We start from the raw sequence: 939 nt of genomic DNA on the forward strand, positions 1-939 counted from the left end.
AGTACCTACCTCTCTACAACATCTTTGCGGGATGTTGTACAGAGTGATGAGTTCTCCTCCTCCAGACTAAACATCCCAGCTCCCTCAGCCGATCTTCATAGGACATGCTATGCAAATACATGCAAATGAATCCTGGTCCAGTTGGGCTGGTCCTCCTGGGCACAGCCCTACAGAGGGGCTCTGGGGCCAGGGGCCATGCCCGGCTCCTCGCTGACCCCTGGCCCTGGTCTCTGTCCCCGCAGGACGCCATCGATGACAAGCTGGACACCAAGCACTACCCGTACATCTCCACCCGCTCGTCCGCCTCCTTCAGCACCACTGCCGTCAGGTGGGTCCCTGCACCGCCCACATCTCCCCATCAGCATCCCTTCCTGCCCTACCTGTGAGGGGCCGTGTCGGTCAGTAGGTCTGGGAGCTGCTCTGCCGTGCCTCAGTTTCCCTAACGGCGAGCAGCGGTCGTGGCTGAGAAGCTGGACTTCACCCACTCTGGTGGCAACTTGGGAGCTAATTGATGTGTGATTTAGTTAAGGTCATAGAATCCTAAATCATAGGATGTGTTGGGCTGGAAGGGGCCTTTAAAAGTCATCTGGCCCAACCCCCCTGCAGGGAGCAGGGACATCTTTAACCAGGTCAGGTTGCTCAGAGCCCCATCCAGCCTGACCTTGGGTGTCTCCAGGGATGGAGCCTCCACCACCTGTGGGCGACCTGCTCCAGGGTTTCACCACCCTCATTGTAAAGAACTTTTTTCTAACATCTAATCTAAATCTACCCTGCTCTAGTTTAAAACCATTGCCCCTCGCCCCTTCGCTACACGCCCTTGGGAACACCCCCCTCCCCAGCTTCCCTGCAGCCCCTTCGGGCACTGGGAGGCCACTAGAAGGTCTCCCTGGAGCCTTCTCCTCTCCAGGCTGAACAGCCCCAACTCCCTCAGCCTGTCAT

The 939-nt window shown here is 57.6% G+C and overlaps 1 protein-coding gene across 1 annotated transcript in view; it reads left to right on the forward strand.

Annotated features, from left to right (window-relative positions):
• STXBP1 (syntaxin binding protein 1) overlaps window positions 1-939 on the forward strand; it is a gene marked incomplete at both ends in the record, with an annotated part of 6,369 nt that overhangs the window by 4,742 nt on the left and 688 nt on the right. The window contains one exon of the mRNA XM_009877767.1: window positions 243-328. Within this exon, the coding sequence (XP_009876069.1) occupies window positions 243-328 (86 nt within the window). The remainder of the gene's footprint in view (window positions 1-242; window positions 329-939) is intronic.

The sequence above is a fragment of the Apaloderma vittatum genome, unplaced genomic scaffold (genome assembly GCF_000703405.1).
Source record: "Apaloderma vittatum isolate BGI_N311 unplaced genomic scaffold, ASM70340v1 scaffold25661, whole genome shotgun sequence".
Taxonomy (NCBI): Eukaryota; Metazoa; Chordata; class Aves; order Trogoniformes; family Trogonidae; genus Apaloderma; species Apaloderma vittatum.